The 26,016-nt window shown below is 49.0% G+C and overlaps 1 protein-coding gene and 1 non-coding gene across 9 annotated transcripts in view; one reads left to right on the forward strand and one right to left on the reverse strand.

Annotated features, from left to right (window-relative positions):
* The window catches only part of MARK2 (microtubule affinity regulating kinase 2), a 56,526-nt gene that overhangs the window by 15,412 nt on the left and 15,098 nt on the right, over positions 1-26,016 (reverse strand). For 7 of the 8 annotated variants that reach the window (XM_069471690.1, XM_069471688.1, XM_069471689.1 and 4 more), the window contains exons 2-3: positions 491-670; positions 196-249 (exon numbers count right to left, since the gene is read on the reverse strand). In XM_069471690.1, the coding sequence (XP_069327791.1) occupies positions 196-249; positions 491-670 (234 nt within the window). Of the gene's footprint in view, positions 1-195; positions 250-490; positions 671-5,931; positions 6,361-26,016 lie in introns of those variants that run through there. The other variant, XM_069471686.1, reaches the window with a different exon arrangement.
* On the forward strand, positions 2,690-2,795 carry LOC138385540 (U6 spliceosomal RNA). The gene has a single exon (XR_011233772.1). It is a non-coding gene; the product is annotated as a U6 spliceosomal RNA (small nuclear RNA).

Below are 26,016 nucleotides of genomic sequence, written 5' to 3' on the forward strand. Positions count from 1 at the left end.
CCACCCAGGAGTTGTCACCACAGGGAATCCAACCAAAGCCCTCAAGGTCAGAGAACCATGGGAATGGGTGGTGCGGACAGTGGAAAGGTCAGGGATTTTAAACTAGGAATTCAAGAGAACGTCCAAATGGGGTCAGTAGATCACTGACCCCTGAAAAGAGGTACAGAAAGGGACAGGACGTGCTGGTATGCTTACTTTCTGAAGGCTGGAGGAGTTCAGTTGAGTCTTGTCAATGATCTTCACAGCTACCTGAACATGAGACAAAAAAGCCCAAGATCACCTCTTTGGCCAGGCTACACCCAGGACTGGAATCCAGTCCTCCTTTGCATTCCTACTCCTTTTCATCCCACTGCTCTTAGCACCCTTACATGCTCAGATCTCTTCTCTGCCTGCTACACAAAAGGTTAGCTGCAGTAGTAATCCCACCACTACCTGCTGGAGTGTCAATGGGGTTGGGAGGTGCTGCCATGTCCCTAGCCCCAGCGCTCACCTCTTTCCCAGTCAGGATGTGCCGGGCCAACTTCACCTTGGCAAAGTTGCCCTTGCCAATGGTCTTGAGGAGCCGGTAGTTGCCAATATGGGGCTGCTCATCAGCAGAAGTGGCTGAGTTGCGGCCCCGCAGCATGTTGGATTTACTGCTGGGCTTGGAATCAAGGTGTCCCAAGGTGGGCTGTAGGTGGAAACAGACACACCTTTACATGCTGCCCTTCCAGTTCCCTAAACCCTTGCCCTCAGCTCTTTGCAGAAAATGTATGAGGCTGGTGGTGCAGGGGCAGACTCCAGGGGGCTGGTAGGCAAGTGAAGAATCATAAGGCAAGAGAAGAAGAGGAAAAGGGCATGAGATGACAGGCAATCTTCACTCCAAAAGAGCACAGCATAAGTTAAGGTCCAGTGCCAAAATTCTGCAGGCATTGGAGCCTAAGAGCAGAGCTGTTCCATCAATAGCTCCCCGACCCACCACTAGCAATGCAATAGCTCCTCTACCACAGGTGGAAGATCCAGGTCCCTACTGCCCTCCTTGCTGCCTGTCCACACTACAAGAAGGCTACATCTCAAAGTCGCAAGAGCAACATGGCCAGAACCACCTCAAAGCCCTCATCTCCACCCAACATTTTACATGAACCTTTATTATTTGTCGCTTTACATTTATTTGTTGTCTATCCCAATGAGAGGGGAAGCCCGTGAAGGCATGCATATAACCTTTACTCAGATACATCCCAGCACCTACACAGACTGGCTTATGTCCTCTGTTCAACATATACTTGCACTATAAATGAACTGGACCATTGGGTCTGAGCAAGGCAGCAATCTGCCCTGCTCTGCCCTCCTTAGATACCCCACAGTGCAAATAAGGGTGTGAGGAAGTAGCTACAATAATCGGCACCAAACAGGAATGTGAACATAATATAGGTGGAGTATCCCTTATCCAAAATGCTTGGGATCAGAAGTGTTCCGGATTTGGAAATATTGGCATATATATAATGAAATATTTCAGGAAGGAGACCCAAATCAAAACATGAAATTCATTTGTTTCATACACATCTTTTTTATACACATAGCCTAGAGGTAATTTTATATATTATTTTTAACAATTTTGTGCATGAAACAAAGTTTTGACTGCCTTTGTCCCATGAAGTCTGGTGTGGAATTTTTCACTTGTGGCATCACATGGGTGCTCAAAAAGTTCTGGATTTTGGAGCATTTTGGATTTCAGATTTTCAGATAAGGGATACTTAGCCTATACAAAAAGATTATGGCCTAGACAAAGATGTACGTCTACGTGAAGACTCATACATTTCTCAAAGTGCTAAACACAGAGTGACTATGTGAGCCAGCAATTCCACTCCTAGGTACATATCCAACGGAAAGGAAAACACGTCCACACAAAAACTTGTACACCAATGTTCACAGCAGCATGATCCATAATGGCCAAAAAGTGGAAACAACTCAAATGTCCATCAACTGATGAACGGATAAACCAGTGTGGTATATCCGTGGAATATTAGTTGGCAATGAAAAGAAATGAAGTATTGACATATGCTACGACGTGGAAGAACCTTGAAAATATATTAAGTAAACAAAGCCAGTCACAAAGGACCACATTCTTGTATGATTCCATTTATAGGAAATGCCCAGATCAGGCAACTCTATAGAGATCGGAAGTAGATTAGCTGACTGACTAGGGCTGAGGGGGTGGGGGTGAGGATTGAGGGTGACAACTAAGGGGTATGGGTTTTCTTTCTAGGATAATGAAAATGTTCTAAAATTGATTGTGGTGAAAGATACATAACTGTGTGAATTTACTAAAAGCCACTCAATTTACACTTTAAATGGGTGGATTATATTGTATGGTATGTGAATTATCTCTCAATAAAACTGTCAAGAGACAGTCTGCTCTAACTCCTTTGTAAAGTCCTGATTTGCCTCTCTCAAAGAACACCTGGTACCACTGCTCCAGCACTGTGTGACAAAGCTGTGGCCAGACCCTCATCTCAGAACCATCCAGAGCTGCCTTGGAAACCCAAGGAGAGAGTCTGGAGGGTGGCAGGGTGACTAGGAGTGTGAGTCAAATCCTTCCTTTCATGGCCCCTGTTGGCTGTAAGTGAAGCCCTCAAAACCACAGAGAAAAAGAATGACTTGCTACTACCCAAGGAACTGTCCAGGGTTCCTTGGCAAGAAGCTTGCTTGCGTGCTCAGTCGGCAGCACACATACTAAAATAGGAACCATACAGAGAAGATTAGCATGGCCCTTGCTCAAAGATGACATGAAAATTCATGAAGTGTTCCATATAAAAATAAATAAATAAGAAGCTTGCTTGCTTAACTAGATGTTTTTCAGGCAGAAACAACAGCAGCAGCAACAAGTAAGCACAGGATCCTGATTCTGACTTTCCCCCTTCCTCATCGTGTCAACGTAGGTCCTCTGCATAGGAGCTACAGGCTGTTTTTTTGGTGAGCTGTTTGACTTAGATCCCAGAAGCACATGGGGTTGGACATCAGAGAAAGAAAGATCCCATGCATCCGGCAGACTCTGAAGGGGGAGGCTCCTGATATCCTAGAAAAGTACCTTTGACCACCTGTGCCCTTTAGGGAACATTATCTCTTCTACACATCCTCAGCAACTTTCACTTCCCCATGAAGCCCCCAGACCTTATGCCTGCCCCCTGCAGCCCACAGAGCTCTCTGGACCTGTTTTCCGCATACCCTGCAGCTCACCTAAGCCTGGCTGGTCCTCAAACAGCATTTGCTAAACAAGTAGACTTTGGAACACAGGCTTTTTTCCCCTCCCATAGGAACTCTAGGGTTCACATCCCTTGGAGAGAAGAACATTTCTGGGCCCTGCTGGTACCTGATTGGGTCAGTCACCTGAAGGGCACCCTGAGCCTCACCCAGTGGGGTCTTGAAGGCCTGGCTTCCATGGCTTACTTCTCAGCCCCTTCTGCCCTGAAAGTGCTGCTAGACTGCCTCCCACCCTGCCAGCCTGCCTAAGGGGCTATGAACAGGGAAAACCTTCTTCTGCCCCAACTCCCACGAAAGGAAGATGGGTGGGAAAGTTTCCTTGGCAACCTCTAATTCACCTTCTAAGTTTCTTGTCACTCCCCTCTTCTCTGAGGATACAAGCCAAAGGCAGCAAGAGTTTGACAGTCTCCAAGTCTTCAAAATCCAAAATAGGGACTTAGCGTTTACCTGTAGATTTGGGCCCTTTACCCCTCTGAAGCCTAATCTGGGCATCCCAGGCCCATCTTGAGCTCTGCTCTACCCATCTGTCTTGGCGGCCCCAGGGGCTGGTCTGTGTGGCACAGCAGGACAGCATTCCCCGCCTGGCTTGGCTGCATGCTGGACTTCAAGGAGCATCCACAACCGACAACCACAAGTGAGACTCTGTCATTCACTCTCTTCCTTTCTGGTTAAAATTTAGAGTACAGATGCCAGAGACAAACCCTAACCTGCGACTTACTCAACACATATTAACTTTATTATTATCAACATCATCTTAAGAGGGAGGAGAGATTATTACAAAGGGGGAAGGAGAACCACCTGAAAGATGACCCATGTCGGGGGTTCCCGACATGGGACTACTGTGCCACACAGTAGTCTTGTGGGCGCCGAGGAGCTCTACAGTCCGGCAGAGCTAGGTTCAAGTCCTGGCTTCCCCACCCGCTAGCTTCAGTTTCCTGATCTGCAAAGTAGCAATAAATATTCCCTACTTCACACAGGTATATGAAAGAACACACGTAAAATGCTTTATCCAATGCTCAATAAAGAGCAACCATTATGTTCCCAAACACTACTGTGTGAGAAGCCAGAAGCCTTGTCCACAACCTGCTGCATCTATGTTGAGCCCCACTGTGCTGGCTGTAGTCCAGCTGGAGGCTGACAAGAGATGCTGAGGCCTTCTCCAGCTGGAGAGGGGTCCAGGTTGAGTGTCCACTGCCCTCTAGACCTGGTGAAATGCCGCCAGTACCTCCAGCCTTCATAAGACGAAAGATGGGGAGCCAGGACCTCAGACAAGGCGGCTGTGAAAGGTTGGCCCCAAGTGGGGTACCCAGGACAGTGAAATGGAGGTGGTTCTTCCTGTTCAGGACCCAGAGAAGCAGGGAGCACTGTCATTTGCTCTTTGATCATCTGTTCCAAAAGTCACCAATTTTCTTTCCAGGACTGAACCACTCAATTCTCAGGACTCAAAGTGCTCAGTCCTTCCCTTACCCCCACCCCACTGGGTCCTATGTTTCCCACACAAGGGAGGCGGGACGTGGCAAGGAGGAGAGCCACTGGAAGCAAGCAGAGAAAGGGAATACTGAAAGGAGAAAGTCCCCAGTAGAAAATGCTTCCCAAGTGAGTCAACTTCTTCACCTGACTGTTTCCCTGAAGGATGAAGAGGAGGTAAGAGGGGTGGCTATCATGGAGAGAGTTTTCCTTCCACAGTTCTGGCCAGGCCCTGGGTCTCACCAACAGGGTGGTGAGCTATGGACCAGGCTGCCCTGCCAGGCCAATAGGACCCGGCAAAAGTCATGCCCTTCCCTCTATCCTCCCTGCTCATGGTAAGATGTGGAACACCAGGATTCCCAAAGCTCTAGCAGGGCCCAAAGGACTGAGAAACTCTGTTCAAGTAGCCCCCATGGCTCTCAAGCAGCCATGAAAGAATAAGGCAGTCACTCTGTAAGGCAGCATTTGAGACCAAATGGCAGACAAAGCAGGTTACTAAGCAGGTCTGATTCAGAGGTAGGGCGGAAACAGCTTTGGGGTCCAGGGTCAAGAGGTGGGAGACAAGGCAGGACATGGAGGATAAAAGAAAAGCAAAGTTTTATATCCACTGGGTCTGCCAGGGCCCTTCAGCCTGGGATCTCAGAACTTGGCCTAGGCGTGTTGCCAGGTGCGCCCGGAAGACTGCCTCCACCCTGAGAGGCCCAGAGCTGACTCAGGTAGGCAGGGCCCCCTGTCCTAATGCTGGAGGCTTCTACCAACAGTTCTCCCCAAGAGAAACTCCTGCTTTGGGGCTCTGCATTCAGGGCTGGCCTTGTGTCCTGAGGCTCCCTGGGGGCTGAGAAGGGGCTGAGCCAGGAGGGGTGACAGGCAGGTACTCCCTGGCCAGTAAGCAGGCACTGTGGAGTGAGGGAAGAAAAGCGTCCCTGGCACTAGCCCTGGGTGATGGCCCCAGATCCCAGGCTCCCCCCATGGTAGCAGAGTCTCTCTCTGCTCACAGCTGCCTCCCCTGACCCGTCTTACTGCTTGTTGAGCCTGCCGACTCGGCCCGGGGATACTCTTCCCTCCCTAGTCAATGCCTCTTCCACATCTGGACACCCTTCCCGAGGATTTACTACACTGTGCTGGTCCCTGGCTCCATTCAGCGACTCTTTAAAGATCCTATGTTTGAGGTGGGAGGGAGGAGAGAGGAGAGGGCACTCCCAGAGTAAAAAGGGGACAACATACCCGGCTGGAGAAAGGGGCAAGGACTACCAGCGACTTCCATTCAGCAGAGCCCACGGCAGAACCTGTCGGGCAGCGAGGGCAAAGTACAGAGGCCGGGAAGAGCCAGGCCCAGGGCGGGGGCTGCGGCTCAGCCAGCCACCCTTACTCAGCCGGAGCAGGCGACACCTTCCACCACCTCCTCAGTGAAAAGTAGCGAAGCAGCCAGGCCGAGCGGTTCCTGCCTGGGAACCTGGGCTATGTTGCAACCGAAACCACCACTAGCAGAAGAGAGACGGGGTTTGGCAAGGAGAGCAACAGGGACAAAGCCCTGCGGCTTCTCGAGGGCCAAGGCCTGGTGGTCAGGAAGTGCGCACAGTTCCAGGACACTACACCAGGAGCAAGGTGGGAGGAGAGGGGCAGGAGGGGAATGGGGCAGGAAGGGAGACAGAGAGAGAAAGAGGCAGGTTTAGATCAACTTCCTTCTCCCCTCCCCTCCCCCTCTCCCCGGAAGTGGGCTGCCCCACCCTCCCCAAGGTGCTTTGCTGGGTAACAGCTGGCAAGAGGGTGAGGAGACTCACCGCAGCCCGGCTGTCATAAAACTCCATCATCTCACCTGCAGCAGGTGGGACCTGGGTAGGGGCAGATCACTCTAACAAGGCCTCAATAGGGCTGAGGAGGAATACGTGTGACTCAGATGTGCTGACCCAGAGTGGCAGCCCTGACAAAGACCAGCGAACCACCCCCTCAGTAACAAAGGGGGGAGGGGGTGAGCAGAAACCAGCAAGCTGCCAGTGGCAGATGGACCTACTTCCTAAAAAAGCAGCACTTAACCTTAGGAAAACGTGCATTCCATTTAGACACAAAACATTTTGGACAACACTTCAGGGAGTTCAGGACCCTGTGAAGCCTCCTAGAGGTCTAGAGGCCTAAAGAGCCTTTATCACTGGTAAAGAGTGAGATGTTTAATCCTAGATTTTGTTCAAAGGCTGAGGAACAATCCAAATGTCCCTTCTAAGTCCCTTCCAGCCCTGCTTCTGGAAGTTTATCCTATATTCCCACTCACCTCCAAGTCTTCAGCCACCACCACCCGCCTTGCCCCAAAACAACACGGCTGTCTCTAGGAAGTCCAAGGGCCTGGGATTCCTCATTCCTTCTTCCTACAAAGCCCCCACTATCTGGGCACGTGGGGAGGACAGGGCAAGTTGGCTGTCTCTTGTCGCGAGAAAGCTGTCCTTCCAGACCACTGACCCCTGTCTGTGTCCTGGCCACAGCCCTTCTTGTGACTCTCAGCTCTATTTCTCATTCATCCCACAACTCTAGGGTAGAAGCTTTCCCATTTGGCAACTCTGAAGAACTCATGTTGGCAGACAACAAAGTCCTCTCTAGGGCAGGGCAGAGCTTCCCCTGGGCCCTCACAGCACCTAAGCACATACCCTGGGAGACCACGCCACTCGGCACAGCCAAGCAATGCCTGCCTTACATGTGAGCCCTGGGCAACAGTCAACATTTCTGATACTATGGATGTCCAGCACTTAACGCTTTGTTTTCTCCATACACAGACCTATGAGCCACGTAGTGTCCCCACTTGCCAATGAGAAATTGGCACTGAAAATTTTCGAGACTTGCCCAAGGTCCCACAGCCTCTCAGTGGGCCCTCTCCAGCTGGCCCTGGAGCCAGGGCTTTCCCACCCCCTCAGCACTCTGCTCCTCCTGATGGTCAGGCTCCCCGTCCAGTTTCTCAGCAACCCTTCTGGTGCCTGATCTGCTCTCATTTGTCCCAAAAAGAAGATACGCCCTGGGCTCTCCCTCTATAGGCGAGGAGGGAGAAGAGATGAAGATTCGGGAAGGAAGACTGAGCCTAGGACGACAGTGTTGGATTCAGGCCAGTGGCAGAGTGCTGTTGTAAAGGCCTACCCAGGTGGTCCCACAGCAATCCCTCCTTCTCCCGTCCCTCCCCAAAGCGGGCCCTGATCTCAGCAGAAGAGGTCATGGTTTATTCTGGATCCTGGACTCAGGCTTGGCTGGGACCACCTGTCCCTTCACTAACTGGCAGACTCAGAAGCTAGAGCAGGCTCAGACAGTTCATTTTTCCAGTCCCCAGGGCTTTGCAGTGTGACAGGAGGATTATTTCCTCAATCCTATTTGTGGGAGACGGTAAGGGGTTTTGTAAACTGAGGAAGTACCAAGCACTGACCTCAAACAGAAAGGCTGGGGACAGGGTAGGACTTGATAAAAAGTCACATGGCTGTGGCAAGTCCCTAGTTTTTAAACCCTTCCTCCTTCACTGCTTCCCGGAACCTTCTTTGCATCCTTTGATCCTGAGCAATTGTCACTGTCACCTGCCAAGAGTCAATAAACCATAGGAACGTTCAGGGTAAGAGAGAGCTTATAAAACCGTGGTAAGCACTTGCCAGTGTGGAGGCTGGATGCCCCCACCCCCAAAATTAACCGTGATGGCCTCAACCTGGGGAGCACCCATGTTCCCTTAACATCCGGTGGCAGAGGAAATTGGGCCGTCAAAGGGCTGCTCTCTTTTTCCAGCCAGAGTAGGAGCCTCCCTGGCAAAAGACACCAGCAGAGCGTGCAACTTAAGCACAAAGCCCAAAACAAGGGGGTTTGCTGCCCGTTAGCTCTCTGAGCTACAACCCTCAGCCCAAGTCAGGGACACCAGTACTGCAGCACGGGCTGCAAAGGGAGCCCGCAGGCCTCAGAGCCACCTCAGCAGAAGCCAGAGCCTACCTGGGAACTAGCAGCCAAGAACTGACATGGAGTGAGAGATGAGAACAGGGAGCCACTCCAGCTCACTCCCCTTCATGCCTGGAGGCCACGTGCAGTGAGTGTGACCCAAATCTCCTGTCTTCAGAGCCACCTGAAATGCTGGGGTCTTCTTGAAAACAGTGGCTTCTATCAAGTAACCAGAGCTTCAGAGACTTCCAGCATCCTTTATCCCTGACAACTGCTCACTGGGGTCTGGTCTCTAAATGTCCAGCTACGATGCCTCAGCAAACTTCTGTAAAGCACCTACCTTCGGAGCCTTGGCTCCAGTTGCAACGTTTGGTGAAATCTGGTTCCTGCCTTCCAGCAACCTACAAGAGGGAAGCTGTACAGAAAACCTACTATAGTCTCTCTGCTACTTTTGCTACTTATTAGCTGGCTGAACATTAGCAAGATTATGTGACTTCTCTAAACCTCAGTTTTCTCATTTGGAACATGAGGATGCTAGCTGTACCCACTTCATAGGATGACAGCAAAGATTAAATGAGAAAATCCACATCAGTGTTTGCCCTAGTACCTGGTGCTCAGTGATGCCTTGATGATGTTTTCCAGTATCTCTCTTTACTTTTGAATAGGAATCTGTATTTCTCATCTCAAAGAGTTCTCCGGGCCTTGGAAGAACTATACTCCCTAAGAATTTGACTGCAAGTATCAGATAGCTAAACTGATTCCCACCACCCTAGTAGTCCTCCTATAACAAAGACAAATTTCTGCCATGGCTGGGCTGTCAAAGAGGACCCTCTTTTCTAACATAAAACCATCCTGCCAAGAGGAGTGGGTGAATGAGAAGCAGGCACACCTCTGCCCTCTGTGTAGCCCAAAGGAGGGTGAAAGTGGTCCTGCTGGGCTCTTCTCTTCCTTATCAGTTCCTTAATTCTGTCCTCCCAGAAAGGGTCCAAGAAACAGCTGACATGCCAGTACCACATGGTGCCAAGGGCTGGGGGAAGCTCACACTGCCAGCCTCATACTTCATGCGGTTCCTCCCGTACCAGTGGGTTACTGTAACCATGGAGACCAACAAGTTCCTCCATATCACAGGAGAGCCAGCCTGCCAGCAGCCCAGGGCTCTGGGGGATGGGGGTGGTGGGGTAGGCAGAAGGCAGCCTGCAGCATAAAGGTTTAGCTCACTTTACAGAGGACTGTGTGGAGTTGATGGACACTAATCAGTGCAACTAAGGTGCCTGGGCCACCTCCTAACCTCATTTTCTTTACCTAGTAGTTTATATTTTTAGCACATTCTCTGGACTCTGGGCTGCTATACCCAGCTCCACTGCTGTGCACTGGGAGGCTGTGTACGGCAGGGTAGCGAAGGGCACCACTCTGCAGTTAGGCCTGCGGTGACATCACAGCTCCACCACTCTTGCTGCCATGTAGGGAACGGGTCAGAACTGTGGTATGAAGAGCTACCCAGGTCCACACACACCAAAAGGAAGCACCCCACCTATCATATATGCCTTCTTGTGACCCAGGTGAGTAAACCTTCTTATCCCTTGTTTATCCCAAATCCAGTCACCATCTTAGCTGGGAGTGGTTGCTCCCTTCTCTGGACTCACACTATATCTGTACTGTTCATTTCTTTTCTTTTTCTTAATTTTATTTATTTAGAGACAGGGTCTTGCTCAGTCACAAGGCTGGAATGCAGTGGTGCAATTATAGCTCACTGAAGCTTTGAACTCCTGAACTCAAGTGCTGCTCCCACCTCAGCCTCCCTAGTAGCTGGGACTACAGGTGTGCACCACCATGCCCAGCTAATTTTTCTCATTCTTTTAGAGATAGGGTCTTGCTATGTTGCCAAGGATGGTCTTAAACTCCTGGCCTCAAGTGATCCTCCTGCCTCAGCCTCGGAAAGTGCTGGGACTACAGGCATGAGCCACCGTGCCCAGCCCTACTATTTCCTGCTGTTTATTCATCTTTGTGTCCTTACACCTTAACTCCCTCATGCTCTGAGATGTCAGAGACAGTGTCTTGCTCACCTTCATATGCCCTCAATGCCTAACAGTGCCCGCACCTAGCTGGCCCATGTGAAAATAATTAACGGAATAAGGGAGGTACAACTTTTTTATCCTTAAAGTAAGAATCCCAGGAGGTAAGACAAGGGCAGTGGAAGGGAGATCAAAACCTTTTGCCACAAGACCAATTTCCCCTCTTTCAAGGCACTTGGTGTCCTTGAAATTGGTTGTTACTGTCCGTGCTTACTACTAGACTACATGACAAGGGAGAGATTTTGGTCTGCCTTATTCGTGGCCCAGAACAATACCTAGCACAGTATTCAATAAGTACTGAATGAATAAATGTGTACAAATAACTAACTAAGAAAACGTGCTGAGGCATCTTCGTGAGAGTCTCTGGGACCCACAACTGATACGGTGTACTCTGCGGACAACATCCATGTGGACGGGAGGTCACAAAATCCCTTCTCTCCCAAGCATGGCTGGAAGGTAGTCACCAAAGTGAAATGGGAAACAGGCTCAGAACACAGGCACAGCCAGGGCCCACCAGGACCCACCCCACTTGCTCCCTCCTGCTTCCCCTGAATCAAGCCCAAGTCTTCCTTTCATCCCAGAAGGGGAACCCTCTCCTCTGAACTCCCCTCAGCCCATGACAACCACCTGGCCCTTCCACTTAAGACAGTTCTCTCCGCCCCCCTACATTCGGTCCCTCCACTGCTCTGCTATCAAAACCATCACACCCTTCTGTGACAATGCATGCAACCTGAGCTCTTCTAAGAGCAACTGATTGGGGACGTGACAGTGACTAAAAATCTAGGAGACATTTATTTACAGTTTGCCACACTAAGAATTCTGCTTTAATATTTCTTGCTTGAACCAATGTAGTGACTATAAGGCCCTGTCAACCCTAGGGTGCCAAAAAAAATCCCACAAAAAACCTCACCCATACATACCTGCCTTCTGTCCTTGTGCACAAATCAGCATTCCCACCCTGCCCCCTACCCTCCCCAAACTGCCTCCTGTTACAGAAAAGCAAAGGAACTAAAAACGGCAGCTGGGGAGCTCAGTTGACTCACCCGGCATAATCATCTCCTCCCAGAATCTCCCATCTTCTCCTGGGGTTTTTGCCAACACAAAGTAAAAAAGAAGCATGAGATCTTAAAACAAAACAAAACAAAACAAAAAAACTCTCAGCATTTATGCAACAGCCTTTCTACCTGAGTACAGATTTAACCCTTCGTTTCTGCCCTTTCCAGTGCAGTTTCCTTAAAAATGCCTTTAAGGGATCTGTGTCACTGAGGAGCAGGTTCAGCCCTGGGCTGGGAAACAGGCCTTCCGGGTCCCATCCAGTTCCAGCTCTACTGCTGGAGGTGCTGAACAAGATGTGCCTCTTTCCACTGCACCTTCCTCTGGAAGTGGAGCAAATACTGCTTTTCTACTCCTGCAGTTTCAAAGAGGGAGTTGAAGGAGGAGAAAACACTGGGTCAGAAAAAACATTGGGACATAGTTTGCTGCTCCAGAAGTCACCATGGCCAGAGGTCAGAGCATAAGAGAAACTACTCAAGGCCATCACTGCCACCCTTGCCTCAGAACTGTCCCTGCCAGGCCAGACTGCAACGTGGCCGCTCCACTTAAGTGACCACTAAAAATCCAACTGGCTGCTCTTTTAGAAGCAAATCCTCGCTGGGCTGCACCTGCTGACAGACAGGCAGAGGTGCTATCTTCCTCCTACCTAGCCGGAGAGGGCGCCTGAGTCATGGAATGGGGAAGGCACCCTGTTTCGGGGGCTACCAAACTACAGATCAGATCTGCTGAAATGCAGAACCCAGACAAACCTGTCATGAGTGTAGCTCCCCAGGAATATTTCTGGGTAGGAAGAGGAGGGTGGTGCTTTTTTTTGTCTTTGTCATTTGGCATCTAGAAGGACAACTTACTTGTGTGATAGTGCTATGACTATAAAGTAAAGAGACACTTACACAAGCAAATGAAAATCTGTTACAGTGTATTAGTCAAGAAACCCCCAACTTGGTTGGGTGCAGTGGCTCACACCTGTAATCCTAGCACTTAGGGAGGCCGAGGCAGGAGGATTGCTTGAGCTTGGGGGTTCAAGACCAGCCTGACCAAGAGCAAGACTCCAACTCTACAAAAAATAGAAAAATTAGCCGGGCGTCGTGGTGTGCAACTGTAGTCCCAGCTACTTGGGAGGCTAAGACAGGATTGCTTGAGCCCACGAGTTTGAGGTTGCAGTGAGCTATGATGACGCCACTGCACTCTACCTGGGGCAACAGAGTAAGACTCTGTTTCAAAAAACAAAAGAAACCCCCAACTTATCAAAGGTTCTGTTCTGCTGTGAGAAGGAATTATTTTTCCATAGAAACATGTTACAAGTGGTGGTTATGTTCTCAGGCCAGCCCATGAGGGCCCACCATCGTATCCTTAAGTAATGTATGAACCATACTTGAGTTGAACCATAGTCCAGAACGGAAAAATGAACCTAGAGTTTCAACTTAGGACCTAGGAACAGATCTTTGCTCTTCCAGCACCACAGACAGCAGGCACTGGGGCTCCCTAACCTTTAAGCTCTGGGTGAGGGCTTGAAACAAGGACTTGAACAAGAGGGCTTCAAAGCATATGCGGTGGCTGGAGCTTAAGGTTGGGTAGGAGAGGAGATAAGAACCCAGATGGAGATGAGGATTGGGGCTGAAGGAAAGGAGTTTTGAGTGAGTACTGCCTTACTGGAGAGAAGGGCTAATTAAGGAAGACCAGGTAGGAAAACTCCCAGCTAGAGAGAAAAGGGAACCTGCAACAGTACCCTGACATACCACGGCAAATGCTCTTTAGAACCATCTCCCCTACTGGGCAATTGAAGCAGGGGGTGTGCCTCACAGCTACCTTACTGGGCTTGCTGCTGCTACTGCAGTCTCAACCCTGGGCCAAGGGCAGAGACTGCTGGATCCTGTTACTAAGTGGCTATGGTCTGGGAAGGCGCCTTGGCTAGCTTGCCAGATAAATGGAGGAGGGTTCATTTGTCAGCAGTTAGGTGAAGGCTGGAACGCACAAGCTTTACAGTGAAACTGAGAATACGTCAGCTTATGGCTGTAGGCCTAGGGTGCCCCTTGAAGCCAAACACTGTTTTCCATTTACTGACAGCAATGACAACTTGCTCCAGGGGTCCTACCTGTTTGTACCTTCAGCCTAGAAGCAGAGAGTATGGCAAACCAAATGACAGCCATTTTCCATTACAAGTGCCTTTTATCCTTAATTCATCTTTTCAGAGTCCTAGGAAGAGAGTCTGATTGTACTGGTTTCCAAGAGAAGAGAATGGTCCAGAAAAGGGCCAGCTTAGCCCTGGCCAAGACAGCAGGGAAAGCTGAGCTCTGAGATTTCTAATCTCTGTGATGTGGACCTGGGTACAGCGTTCTTCGGTATAGATTAGCTCATGTGCTGGTGGAAGCCCTCAGGAACCAGAGCCACCAATTAACAGGTGGTGTTGGGAGGAAGGGGGCCGTGTTCAGGCATTGTTAGATGTACTATTACACAGACTGCTGGTTATTTTGAAGGAGGCAAGCAGCCAAGTCAGTAGTTCTCCACCTCTGAATTCACTCAGAGGGCAGAGAAAAAGGACGGCTGCAAGGGCAGTACAGACCCCCCACACAGACAAATCCTGAAGTGTAGCTCTAATTGCAATAGGCATGGTGGCGTAAGCACAGACCTGAAGAAGAAACCCACCCAGGACACCTGCAAGAAGAATTTTGCTGGGCAGCTGCAGGCCTTTGCCACCCATTCCACTGCTCCACCTAGTCCATGCTAACCACCCAGGGCAAAGAACCCCACAGACACAAAAGGGTCTCTGTCTAAAGTCTTGAAAACAGAAGGTGTAAAATCAGAAATTACCAAATATCCAATACTGTCCAAAGCATTTAGAACAATGCCGGGCGATGTGCTAGTTATTATTTGTATAAATCCATATGCTTTCCCAGCTTATTCTGTAGGTTGCCAGAAGATACAGCTCAAACTTCTTTACCCAAAGCTCACCACAATTGTTCTGCAACTCCAGAAAGAGATGGATCTTTTCAAACTGGCCTAGGAGAGCGCTGCAGTCAAAAGTCATCTATCTACTTGCATGGCTTGGACTTGGGTTTCTTACAGCACCAGGAAAGGCTCCAGCAGCTCAACCATTTCACCCCTTCCGTCAAAGGCTGCCCAACTCTCCCCTGATAGAAAGCACTTTAAACATACACATCCCACCCTAGATGTACAGACCTGGAAACTGCACATCGATAGTCATAATGGGAAATGTGACCAGTGTTCCTCATATACACGGGTGTGTCATGTGGCCAGAGTAAATACATTCTCACACACAGCACTTACTGACGCTGGGCACTGCCTCTTCAGCTGCGAGACAAGGGAAACCCACCCACATATAAAAGGGGGGAGGGTGATGGTGGTGGTGGTGAGAGCTTAGCGGCACTTCCAGCTCCTGAGTGTTTTTGCCCTGGGACTCGGCAGCCTTTGTGGCAGCCAGGCCCCCATCACCAGCTGTCCTTCACACAGCATAACAGATCACTGTTTGGGAAGATGGGACTTTTGGTGTTGGGTTTTGTATCCCACGAACCAGCATGCATCTGTCTCAGGGGCAGTTTCCTCAAACAGCTGCATGTCCTGGGCCCCTGCAGACAGGATTTGAGATACAAAAGAAAGAGAAATGAGATGCCAGAACTAGGAATTCAAGGGTAAAAAAAGCAAGAAGGAATGAAACTGTTTGCCATCTTCTCACAGCTGAAAGCCCTATGCTATGGGAGATGACTTCTCCCACCTGGTCTTAAGAAACCACACACACTCCCATTTACCTTCCTTGGCAGACCAGGCTTACTCCTGGCGTCTCCACCCTTCACCCTGACAGCTCTACCACGTCAAGTGACTGTGGTATCTAACCCTGATGCTGGTTACCCCATGAAGAGATAACCAAGGTCATGTGAGCTGGGCCGACACGTTCTGCTGCACTTGTTTATAGGCAAGAGGATTAAAACAACCTGTCAGGGGAGGAGGGGGGCAAACTCTGTGCACAGGGCAAGCTCTGGGAACACAGCATAGAGCCTCCAGCCAAGAAATCTTTTGCTCAAATATAAAGCAGCAATCTCTCACCAAACGCCAAACCAGCTAACTATGCCAAACACCACTTATGATCAAGTGACCTTGAGGCACTGCTCAATCTTTCCAATGTTCTTTGTATGAAAGGCTAATGTTTGGGGTTTTGGGGGCTTGGGGTGGAGGGAAAACAAGGGGGATGGGCAACATAGGGTCCCTAAAGAGTCCCAAATTAATACCCAAGCAAAGACTTTCAGGCCTGCCACAAAATACATGCAGGGCTTAAAAAAGAGGGGATATCTTAAGGGCACATATAGATAAAGAAAGCATTCAGTTCTCAGATGCCTAAAATCCCGACCAGAAGTCAAACTGCCAAAACAGAACTTCCTGTGACCACTTTTTGCCCTAATCAATGTCAGAATTGGGAGTTGTCTTTAGGTTGTCTTCAGGTTTAACTCTAGGGCAGAGGGGATTAGGCAGCAAGGAGTCTGGAGACCAGGACTGGGTCATCCTCTCTAACCAGTATATCAACCTGATAATGACAGTCACTGGCCACAGGACACAGGAAAGAAGAGGGGAAGGCGGTCAGCACCTGAGCCCTTGGCTCCAGGCAGTCTACACTGTGGAAGCTACATGGCTATGCTGCAGAAGCTGGCCCCTGGCTCTGTGAAATTAGACTCTTGATCGCCTGCTCCCCTGCAAAACCATTTGTCACAGCCCCTAATAGTCCCTAAATAACCAATCCTCCCCATTCAGCAAGCTTGGCTGCTACTGGCTGGTCCACCTTAGGCATTCAAGCCTTAGCAACAAGAAGATGCTTCCATTTGGCTGGGGTGTTCCTGTGGCTGGCAGCAGATGTTGGCAGAAGGCTACGGTAGTGCCCCTTTTCTCTAGGTAACCAAAGGGGGAATGTGAAGCAAATTCTGGCAACATGTGCTACCACCCCAACATCCCCTTTCCGGCAAAGGAGCAGCCACCACTTTCCTAACCTTCCACTCATTGTCTTGTTGAGGCCAAGGAAGGTGCACCCATCCTAAGAAAACTGAAGGTAGTAAGTTAGAAACAAAAGAAGCCAGCTTAGGAACGAAAGAACCTGGCTTTGGGAAAAAAAGGGATATTGTCCTGCAAGGGATTCCAAGAATAAACTCCCCAAACCACCCACCCAGCTCTTCTGAAGAGCAGGGGTGTTGAGAAGCACCTTCCATTTCCCAAGACATTAGAGAACAGGGTGGCCTTGGGCAGATGTCTGGCTGGGCCACCAACTCCCCTAAGGAGCCCTGGTTTCCACTAACAGCAGACCGAGTGCACACCTGCCACAGAGGGCCAGCCCGAGATGGTAAAGTGCTCCAGAGTTCACACACTCACCCTTCCATGAATATTCCTCCAGATCGCTGCTGTCATGCAGAGCTGGGAGGCGGGTTGAGTCCTGCTCTGAGCTGGTCACTCCAGTTTGCCTAGCAGTGTTGGGGTGGGGGGAGGAGGGGGAGGAGGAGGAGGAGGAAGGGAGATTATGATTCTCTATTTTCAAGCCCCGCCCTTAAAACCAGGGAGGGAAGCAGCTGGGTTCCCGTTGCAGGAGCTCCAATCTCTGGGCACTACAGAGGCAAGCAGCTGCCTAAGGAGAACTCTGGGGAACCCATACATCAAACAAGCTGGGGAAAGGAGGGGGAACCGACCAGGGTAGAAGTGGGTTGGTCTCCTGCCGAGAACTCTGAATGGTACTCCTATCAGAACTAGAACGTAACAGGAGGTGGGCAGGTTTATGGTCTCTGGGAAAAGGCCGAACGGAAAGCAGCAAAAGCTGGACTAGCACGGGAGCAAAACTCACTCCCTAGCAGGAGAGGGACAGCCTATGTAGTCAGAAGTGTAATGCTATCCCAGCACACCTTCCCCGGGCGACAGTCATAGTTTAACCCTAGGTCAATTTTCACATGCTTTGCTGGCTGTGCCCTGGACCCTGTAGTGCAGAGTACGGTCATTTCTACAACCCCGTAAGTTAAGGACTGCCACTCCAAGCACTTGTGCCACTGACGGCCAATGACAGCAGAGAAGGGGGACGCTCAATGGCTGTGTTGTGCAGTCTAGTCTGTGGCCAAGGGCAGAGCAGAAGCCAAAGATGATGGACCCTCCCACAGGGAAGACAGCTCCTCCCTTTCCAGAGCAGAGCCCACAGCTGCCACACAGAGGTGCTGTTGAGCGACGGAAATGTTTGTCAGGAGTGGCAGGATGGATGGCCACTAGGTACTTCCTTTTCTTAGCAATTGCTACCCTCAGCCTCCACAGGCTGCCTCTGAAAAGCCTGCAGAACCTCTGGTGGCAGCAGTGGTCTGAGTCACTCTCCTAAGAGAAAAGGGAAAGCAGTCCTGACTCCCTGGCTTGAGGAAGCCCTACAGTGTCCTCCACCAGCCCTGCTGTGAAGCGGAAGTCAGAGTCCCCCAAAGGGACTGAAACCTTGGGCAGCCTACTCTCCACCCACACCTACACACAGAAAGGCCAGTCCCTCTTACTCTGCAACATGGCACATGGCGGTGGGAGCACCACAGTCATCTCAGCAGGGCACCCAGCACTGAGAACAGGAAGTGATGGCTTCATACGCAAAGCATGCCTTCAAAAAAACAACTCACTCTCTACACACACACACACACACACACACACACACATCTGTGTATAGGTGCCTCTATGTGTACATGTCAAATTGATATCCAGGCTAGACCAACATGGCTTCTGGATTTTTTTCCTACAGCTGCATCATGAGCTGGCTGGCTCCCTTTCCCTGCCTGCAGTTCCAACCTCATCCTCTTCCCTTCCTGGAGTCTCACTCTGGGCTCTAGCCACTTGTCTTCAATCTTCAAATGTAGAATGTTCTCTCAGACTTCCAGGTCTTTGCTACAGCCTCCCACCACCTGCAATGATTTCCCTCCATCAGCTGCTCCCATTCCTCTTCCTGGTGAGCCTCAGCTCAGATACCACCTTTCCCTGCTCTATCATTTCACTTCACAGGGGCACTCCAGGCGTTCCCCAGCTCAGGCCTTCTTGCACTAGGACTTCACTGCTTGCTGAATGGCCTGTCTCCTTCACAGCTCTTGGTGGCTGTCTTGTTCACTATTTCCCAAGACTGAGAGCAGCCTAAGGGAAATTTCCAAGACTAAGTCACTTCTGGGTCCTCAGTGCCAGGCACAGTTCCTGGCACCTAACGGGATCTCTGGAAATGCTTTCCTAACTTATAATGGGGAGTCACAGAGTGAGGGTCTTCTTGGTTTTGTTTTTTTTTGAAGTGATCACTCACTCAACAAACAGCTCTTCGCACCACTCTGCTCCATGCAACCCCTTCAACCCGGGTCCGGGCTAGAATGCTGGTGCCCACTGCTTCAAATTCATTCCCTGGGGCCTCTGGCACCTCTAGAGACGCAGTCTCTGGCAAGATGTCAGAGCTCATCTCCGGTGTGTAGAGCCGGGGCCTGCTGCCCTTCCACTTGTCCTTTCCCAGCTTGCCCTCTGCCCTGAGGGCTGCACACAGCCCCTACACGGTCCTGGTAAGAGCAGGATTGCCTCTGAAGTGGAGGCAATGGGGCTATGGTGCCAAGGGCCCCAGAAGAGATCTATTCCAGACCCAGCTCTGCCCAGACAAGTTATGTAACCTTGAGCTAGTCATTCACCCTGTTGGGACCTTTGTTTCCAGGCTTGTAAAATGAGGGGCTGGAGATGACCTCCTGAGGGTCTGTCCTGTGTGGATGTGAGAACCCTCAGGGCCTCTGTGTTACAAGGCTTCCAGCCCTGTCCCCGAGACCGCAGCAGGAAGTAGGTATGGTCTGCATGTCCTGAAGACCACTTCCTGACCTTGGCTTATGTCAAGTCAACCTCATCTAACATGCCTCGGACACCAGGCTCACACACTGGAAAATCTCTTCAACCTAAGGCTGAAAAAATTAAAGGTAACCCAGGTGACAACTCCAGAAATTAAGGTACTAAACAGAAGCACGCCTTAGAAATATGACAGCCTTAAACCAGGTTTGCCCTAGAGAAGGATCCTCTCCCGCCCTAGACTTCATTTACCCACAATTTACAAGTTCCTCACCCCTCCCAGACTTTCCTCATACCATAAATGTGGCCACAAGGTGCAGGGAAAGGCCGTGGCACCGTCTATTTCCAGCGGGCCCCCAGGCTCTGCAGCCTTAGCTCGAGCAGCTCTGAGTAGGCACAGTCCCTGTTAGCATACCTAGTGCCTAGCACCTGCCTCCACCTGCATCGTGACTCCCATAGCAGCTCGGCTAGTCCGAGGGCTCCTGGGTGGGGAGCTGCCCGCCTGCTGGCCTGCCATGAGCACGTAATCCTCGAGGAGAAATCGACTTGGCAAAGCTCAGCAAGCAGCAGTTTCAGTCTCACTGCCCAGAGTAGGGGGGGCAGGTAAAAGCAGACCAGTCTAACAGGTCCTTATTTCCACCACCCTGCACAGCTGGTCCCTTCTTCACCAGTTCAAAAACAGGAGATTTAACAGTCGGATGGAGCTTTCACATTATGTGTCACAAAGACCAAGGAATCAAGAAGAAAGGAGAAAGTGGTCATCTTTCTCACTCCTGCCCTACCCACAGTGGTCCTGGAAAACATGGTCCCTAATCTCCTTACAGCTCTTGGGTCGATTCAGAAAAGCAACTGATCTTCTCTGAAGTGCTCAAAGAAAAATCTGGGTCCTCACCATGGCCAGGCACTGGGTTGGTGTGAAATGAGTTCTTCCTATGCCATGCTCCTGAGCTTTTATTCCACTATAAATAACTTCAGCCTTCTGACACAGAACACGTGATCTCTCCAACTCTGGACAAAATCCCCAACACTCAGTGTACCTCTGTTCACCCATCAAAAAAGAGGGAAGGATAAGGCTGATTTAACCAGAAGCAACAACACGGGCAGATGTGCTGAGTGCAAGGGGCGAGAACAGAACTTAGCAAACCCAGGAGGGCTTGGCTTTCTGGCTCTGGTCCCTACTTGGGGGAGCCAGTTTCCTCAGCAGCACATTTTCTCCCTGTGGTTTCCTCTCTCAGTTCTTAACACAATCTAGCAATAGTGTAAACCTTCAGCTTCATCCTCTCAGTCTGAAAAAGTAGTTCTTTTGAGTCATTATTGCACCTAATTAAGATACCGATTAAGACTTGTGACTTATATGGCCAAAGAACTGGATAGAGACAGATGTCTAATTTACAAATCAATATGGACACGCTTCTCTAAGGTAGTTGTAATGGAGAATATCCATGTTACAATTTTTACTTTTTTTTTTTTTTTAAACAAATAATTCATTGAGAGCCGACCATGTGCAAAGCACTCCAATAGGAAAGGTTACAGAAAAGGATAAAATACAGCCCAGTCTTCAAAGGAGGTGACAACCTAGTAGGAGAGATGCACACAAATTGCACAATCCAGTGTGGGGCAAAATCCAAGAAATGAAGTTAAGGTCAGCCTATTCCCCCCAATTTACTAGTGGCTTTTGTTACTTTTCAGAGATCCCAGGTGTCACTTCTAGCTAGAACCATGAGTTCCAGCTGCCAAGATCTGTCTAAACCCTGAGGCGTCCATGAATGGGGATACCTGCCCACGGAAGTGACCACAGTTAATGTCATGCAGTGCTGGGATAAGAGGAGCTGACTCAGGGACACTCACTGAGAGTCAATCATTCAGCCTTTCTCACCTTTCATCCTCAGCTAGAGACTAGAGACAGGCCCAATATACAAGCAAAAATGATATGAGAAGAGCTTAAAAAACACAGTCAAAAATGTTGCTCAGGACTCTCAGTAACGGAAATGAAGGTGGAAAAAGCCCCTTGCAACAGGAAAAGAGGGTTATCTTGGGGAAGATTTGGAAAGGATTCCTGAAGTTCTGCATCCAGAACTCCCATATCCTAATGCTGGCTATGACTAGGAAGGCACGTTTACACTAATATATTTTTCCTTTATTTCCCAATTCTTGGTTGCAAGCTTGGTCTCCTTAATTCCCATTCAACCAGTGCTATATCTCAGTTCACATGGATACCAGTTTTTCAACCATAGCCTTATCCATCGGGCTCCCAGAGGCTTCAGAACTCTTCAAGCAGATAGTAAGTAAGAATGAATACTCATTCCTGATAGTGCTTGGCAAGAGATAAAATTCTGTAGACAAACAGAAGATTCTATGCCATCTAAAAAAAGGTAAGTCAGTTAACTCCAGACCTGGGGATAAAGATTAAGGCTCCAGTCTTTTGTTGGGGGGAAGACACAATTCTGAAGGTGGTGCTCCTATCTTAAAAAATGGGAAAAGCTGGTGAGAGTCTTGATCCAAATCACCTCAAAAGAAAATCACTTCCTGGAATTAAAAAAAAAAAAAGTAGGTAAGAGGGAATGGGAACTGGGTAAAAGCTTTTCCTGCACATTACATACGGATTAGCTATATGAGACTCTTCTGGAATGATTTACCATGAAGAATTTTATAATGTAACCATTCTGAATGTGAAACTGGGAGTTCAGCACCTAAACATTTATTACTGAGAAAAACCCTCACACCACAATCATAATGAAGGTTTAACATCAGTGTATGACATTTTGTCATTAAGGGATAGGTCTTAACAGTCTGGATTTGGCAGCCTGCCCTATAGGCTGTTTCACAAGCAGTTTCTGTGGTTTCAAGAAAGGCAGGGTGTTTGCTTTTAAACACTGTCTTAAAAATATATTTCAGAATAGGGTCCATTCCAAGACAGAAGGAGGGAATGAAAACCAAACCAAATAAAGGAATCTGGTGCTACCAAACAGAAAGGGAGGCAGCAGGGTAGGGAGAGACATTATTCACCACCTGCACCAAACAGCAAGACAAGCCAGCTTAGTACCTCTTACTACCAAGTTAGAAAACTAGAACACGGAAGTGGCACTAAAGACATGAGATTAATAAAGGAAAATCCCTATACAGATCTTCATCTCTCCAAAACCAATTTACCTAGCCCAAATCTATTTGTTTATTTGAAAAAAACAAACTAAACCAAACCACCCCAACAGTTCCACCTCGATGCAAAGGACTGTCATCTGATCAATTAGCAACTACACCTCTGACAGCATGATGCCAGTAATTAAAATAGAGAGTTCTCTCCCTGGGAATACAAGTACAGAAGGGCAGAGCCCCTATGGACCTAACCCATTATGACAGCCTTTTCATTAGCAAGGAAAACACTGCCATGCACTCTCCAAGGAAGCCGTGGCCCGCATCACTAAAGAACACCTGTGTGTGAGCAGCAGCTGCCTCTCTTGATAAAAGTATGTTGGAGATGGGGTGCAGAGAGGGAGAGACCTAGACTCATAAAGAAGCCAACAAGTTGTGCTTCTCAAAATAATTTATGTGAACCCTGGGTTTGACAGTAATTTAGAAATGGCACATAACTGTGATTATGAAGGAGTCAATCAGCTCTGAATGCAAACACAAACAACCTATAGGCAAACTCCCTCTTTTTCTTTGCTAGGGCAGCCATGAGGGGCACAAGTGGCTAAGTGATGACTGAATCAAGGACAGCAGCTCACCCCTTTGCCCTCACCCCATGCTGGTATCTTCAAATAAAAGAAAAGGCACCATGGCCAAGGTTAGACAAGCAAATAAATCAAACCATACACTCAAGTTTAATTCCATAGAGGGCAGACAGTTACCACTCCAAAAAAGAAACAACTGCAGATATGTAGGACATCTAGATATCTGGTCCCCATCACTAGCCACACGCATAGCTGCGGGGACCAGCTTTAGGAGAGATGTGAACCAAAGGACAGACCAAGCAAATGCAAACAGGAAGCAGTGGCATATTACACAAGCAATGGGATAAAGAGACACACAGCAGCATGGCCAGAGTTCAGCTCCCTGGATTGAACTGGCAAGTCCCAAATGCACACAGAGGCCTGGCACTACCAGCTACCGTGCTCAGCGCTCTTGGCAGTCAAGGCTAAGAGCAAGTAGCTCTGCGGGGCTGCCTGTGGAAGCAGCCACAGAGGGTTTTAAGGAGAGAACTTGAGTTTATTTCATAAGGACAAGATATACACAGTTAAGATCCCCGCACAAAAGCTTCTTTTCCTTCCTTTCTACCTATACCCTAAAAGAAAAAAAGGGGGGTTTCTTTTTCTTTTTGGGGGGTGGGATTGCTTACAAAAAAGAGTTCTAGAATCCCAACATTTCATGGTTGCCACAGAGAACAGTCAAAGATAGAAACCCAAAATGTCCTATGCTGTGAGGTACTTACTTGTTGGTTACCAACTTTGGGTCTCAGGATTTTAGTTTTTTTTATTCCTTTCCTTCTATTTTATTTTATTTTTATTTTTTTACTAATCTGAACTGGGCAGAAGGGCTTTGGTTTCTCTAAAGGGGTTCTTGAAATCCCAGAAGATGGGAAGGGGTAAAGATGTAAATAAGAAGCCAGGATTAAGTAAGCGGTTTTGTTTTTGTTCTTGTTTTGAGACAGAGTCTTGCTCTGTCACCATAGCTAGAGTGCAGTGGCATGATCATAGCTCACTGCAACCTCAAACTCCAGGGCTCAGGCAATCCTCCTGCCTCAGCCTCCTGAGTACCTGGGACTACAGACACGCACCACCACGCCTAGCTGAGACGGAGTCTTGCTCTTGCTGAGCTCTTGCTCAGACTGGTCTCAAACTCCTGAGCTCAGGCGATCCTCCCACCTCAGCCCCCTAGAGTGCCAGGATTACAGGTGTGAGGCACCCTGCCTGGCCTAAATAAGGCTTTAAAAAAAGTTTCCTGTAAGTCTTGTATGGAGCACACAATAGCAGGGCGGTAAGCCCAGAGAGCTGCACCCACTGCATCCACACCACTTCTGCCATGTTTACAGCAGGCCCTAGAGCTGCGGTCCTCAACCCCTGGGCCTCCCACTACCGGTTCTCAGCCTGGAATCACCACCTGAGACCACCCCCCCACCTGTCGATGGAAAAACTGTCTTCCATGAAACCCGTCCTTGGTGCCAAAAAGGCTGGGGACCGCTGCCATAGAGGATAGAAAGAAACAACTGGAGACAGAGGAGGCCATATACGACTCAAAATCCAATCTGGGAGACATTTTTTTGCCCCACATTGACTGGGAGCTAATCCTAAAGGAACTCTCTTCTACTGCCTGGACACAGCTGGAGCCAGGCCTGAAGGACTCTCCACAGCCAAGAAAGGATAGTTCTGACAATGACACACTCCAGACCACCTGGGTTTGTAGTCTTAAACAAGTTATTCAGCATTTCTGTGCCTCTGTTTCCTCATCTGTAAAAAAATAAGACCTACTATCTCATAGAACAACTGAGTTAATGAATGTAAAACAGCTAAACAAGTGCCTGGGACAGAGTATGCGCTCAGTAAATGTTGTCTATTACGTCTATGGCTAAAGCTACACAGCCTCAGAGGCAAGCCCTGCGATGTGAGGGCAATGGATGGGGGCACTGTCTACCCTTCAAGTCCGTCCTCAGTCCATTCCCTTTAAGACTGAGTTTCTCGGCCGGGCGTGGTGGCTCATGCCTGTAATCCTAGCACTCTGGTAGGCCGAGGCGGGCGGATTGTGTGAGCTCAGGAGTTCGAGACCAGCCTGAGCAAGAGTGAGACCCCCATCTCTACTAAAAAAATAGAAAGCAATTAGCTAGACAACTAAAAATATATAGAAAAAATCAGCCGGGCATGGTGGTACATGCCTGTAGTCTCAGCTGTAGTCTCAGCTACTTGGGAGGCTGAGGCAGGAGGATCGCTTGAGCCCAGGAGTTTGAGGCTGCTGTGAGCTAGGCTGACGCCACCGCACTCTAGCCTGGGCAACAGAGTGAGACTCTGTCTCAAAAAAAAAAAAAACAAAAAACAAAAAAAAACAGTTTCTCAAAGACCCGGACCAGAGTGATGCACTTAGAGGGCCATCCAGGAGGTGCTGTTACTGAGCTGTTGCCTCAGCTATAAGAGTTAACAAACCTTTGAAAGCAAAATTCTTTATCTTCCATACAGAACAGTGGCCAAAGAAGAGGAAAAAAAGCACATCAAGTTCAATTCTGGAATTGAAAAGAAAGCCACACGTAAATCTGAAAATAAATACGCTTTATGTAAAAAGCAGGATTACGGGACTTGCTGAGTGATGGGAAGTACAGTTATAGCCCTCCAAGTGTGCATGTAGACCCAAATTGATACACGTTAAGCACCTGATTAAATAGTTTTGTTAAAAAAACATAATTCCAATGAGATGGGATTCTAAGCAAATGGCATGAATTTTAAGAGATTTGCTTAAAGCTGGTCAAAGCAACTGTTAGAGGAGGCCCAAGGTCTACTATTTGTAGTAC

The sequence above is a fragment of the Eulemur rufifrons genome, chromosome 6, assembly GCF_041146395.1.
Source record: "Eulemur rufifrons isolate Redbay chromosome 6, OSU_ERuf_1, whole genome shotgun sequence".
NCBI classification, from domain to species: domain Eukaryota; kingdom Metazoa; phylum Chordata; class Mammalia; order Primates; family Lemuridae; genus Eulemur; species Eulemur rufifrons.